Consider the following 2,500-nt stretch of genomic DNA (forward strand, 5'->3'; position numbering starts at 1 on the left):
GATTAAAGGCAGGGGAAGAGGTTTTAAGGCCACAATATAATGAAGAAGTTAGAACAGTCAGGAGGTTAACGAGGAAAGCTAAAAGCAATTATGAATTAAAGGTAGCCAGCCAGGCGAAGACTGACCCCAAGGGATTTTATCAAGTATATAGGACGGTATAGAAAGGTATAAGTCCATTAAAGGCAGCAGATGGGGAGCTGGTTAGTTCTGGAGATGAAATTAGTAAAATTGTCGCCTCGACAAATAGTGAGCAGATGTTTAGAGCAGATGAGAATGAGAAGTTGACAGATATTTCCAAAACTAAGGAGATAGAGGAACAGGAGGTAGATAGGCTAAAAAGTTCAAGACACCAGGACCAGATGAAATATATCCCAGAGTAATTAAGGAATGCAAAAAAAGGTTATTAGTGACCCTTTACTTTCTGTCTTTAGGAAATCATTTGAGTCAGATGAGGTACCAGTAATGTGGAGGCAGGCTAATGTAATACCCATCTTTAAGAAAGAGGATAAAACTCTAACGTCTAATTGTAGACCTGTCAGATTAACTTCTGTTGTAGGTAAAATAATGAAGTCAATTATAGCGAAGAACATTAGAGAGCATTTAGACAAACATAACTTGATAAATCAGTCACATCATGGCTTTACGAAGGGGAAGTCTTGCCTGACAACAAAGTGTACGAAGCAGCAAGTAATGGTGATAGTCATGACATCTTACATCTGGACTTTAGTAAAGCGTTTGACAAGGTACCCCATCAGAGGCTCTTGAGAAAGGTTAGGGCACACGGGATAGATGGGAAGGTGTTGGGCTAGATAAGGTCATGGTTAAGCGACAGGCGACAGGGTTGAAATAAATGGCTCTAAATCCGAGTGGGGTCATGTAATTAGTGAGGTGCCACAGGGATCAGTATTAGGGCCATTGTTGTTTTTAATATATATCAATGACTTGGATAGTGGAATTAGTAGTAAATTTCCGGATGACACCAAGATAGGTAGATTAATTAGGTTAGAATCGGATACCATCGCCTTACAGGCAGATTTAGATAGGATGAACGAATGGACGGATACATGGCAAATGCAGTTTAATATCAACAAATGCAAAGTACTTAGCGTAGGTAGAGGAAACCCACACAGTAGGTACATAATAACAACGAAACTCTGCTAGGTTCAGGGTACGAAAAAGATTTAGGAGTTATAGTTTGCTCTGAATTCCGTCTAAGAGGCCAGGAACAGGGCAAATAGAGTATTTTTAGGATATATTTTTTTTTTTTAGGATAGGAGTGTTAAAAGTAGAATGCTCAAAGTAATATTAAATTTATATTTGGCGATGGTCAGACCTCATCTGTGTAGTTCTAGTCCCCACGTTACAGGAAAGATATAGGTCTTTTAGATTCAGTACAAAGGAGAATGATTAAAAGGATACAGGGGATGAGGAGTATTCCTTACGAGGCGAGATTGAAGCTGTTAAATTTACATTCTTTAGAGAGACGTAGGTTAAGAGGGGACCTGATAGAAGTTTTTAAGTGGTTATAGGGGTTATAACAAGGGGGTAGTAAGCAAAATTCTTAGGATCAGGAACTAGGGCAGAACAAAAAATAACTTGAAATAACCTTGAAAATTTTAGGTTTAAGAAAGAGACAGGAAGAAATTGGTTCTCAAATAGAGTGGTAGATGAAAGGAAAGGACTCAGTAATCAATTTGTTAGTGCTGAGACATTCGGAAGCTTTAAGAGATGATAAGACGGATTTATGGATAGGGTGGAAATAGGTATATTTCATTCAGGGACTGCCATGTGTAAGCCTGGTGGCTTCTTGCAACTTCCCTTATTTCTTATGTTCTTCTTATGTTTTTATGAGTGAAAATTTATAGACCAGCAACAGAATTAAACTTTTCCCCACTCCAATCAAATCATGCAACTTTCTAACGTGGCTGCATATTGGTGAGTGAGGCCCCACGAGGTGATTAGCTGGTGTGAGTAGCAGCGTTATCAAGCGGTAAATAGTGGAATTATTTTATATGTGCCAACTTATTCCTGTTGCCATCTTGCCCCGGTCTCCCCTCTTTATTCGTTTCATTGTATACTGAGATAAAATTATTGTAACAGTCTGAGAATCATTCATTATTACACTGATTGTTATTTTTTCTTTCTTTCTTTCTTTTTATTTCTATAGGAAACAGGAAATAATTATAAATCAATATGGTAAAGATTACTTGGAACACGAGGTAATGAACTGATGTACTAAGGATTATAAAAATACATATGTATTTTGAAAATAAACCACACTTCATTATCTTTTTTTTTTTTTTTTTTCTTATTCACATTTTTACTGAATCATTTTTCCGACCATTATCTTAATGATTTCTTTGCCCGTGATAAAATCAAACGTACAAATGCCAACCTGAGACTAATGTTGAGATATACAGGTAGAGCAGAAACTGTACTTGGGCTGGGGGGTGGGAGGGTGGACTGATATCCTCGTGGGAGCTCGACTGTCGAACAGTCA

At 37.7% G+C, this 2,500-nt stretch overlaps 1 protein-coding gene across 1 annotated transcript in view; it reads right to left on the bottom strand.

Annotated features, from left to right (window-relative positions):
* Positions 1 to 2,343: 2,343 nt before the first annotated feature.
* The window catches only part of LOC135091546 (uncharacterized), a 3,473-nt gene continuing 3,316 nt past the window's right edge, over positions 2,344 to 2,500 (bottom strand). The window contains exon 3 of the mRNA XM_063989287.1: positions 2,344 to 2,500. This exon is cut by the window's right edge and continues 44 nt beyond it. Within this exon, the coding sequence (XP_063845357.1) occupies positions 2,344 to 2,500 (157 nt within the window).

Source organism: Scylla paramamosain, chromosome 37 (assembly GCF_035594125.1).
Source record: "Scylla paramamosain isolate STU-SP2022 chromosome 37, ASM3559412v1, whole genome shotgun sequence".
Lineage (NCBI taxonomy): Eukaryota > Metazoa > Arthropoda > Malacostraca > Decapoda > Portunidae > Scylla > Scylla paramamosain.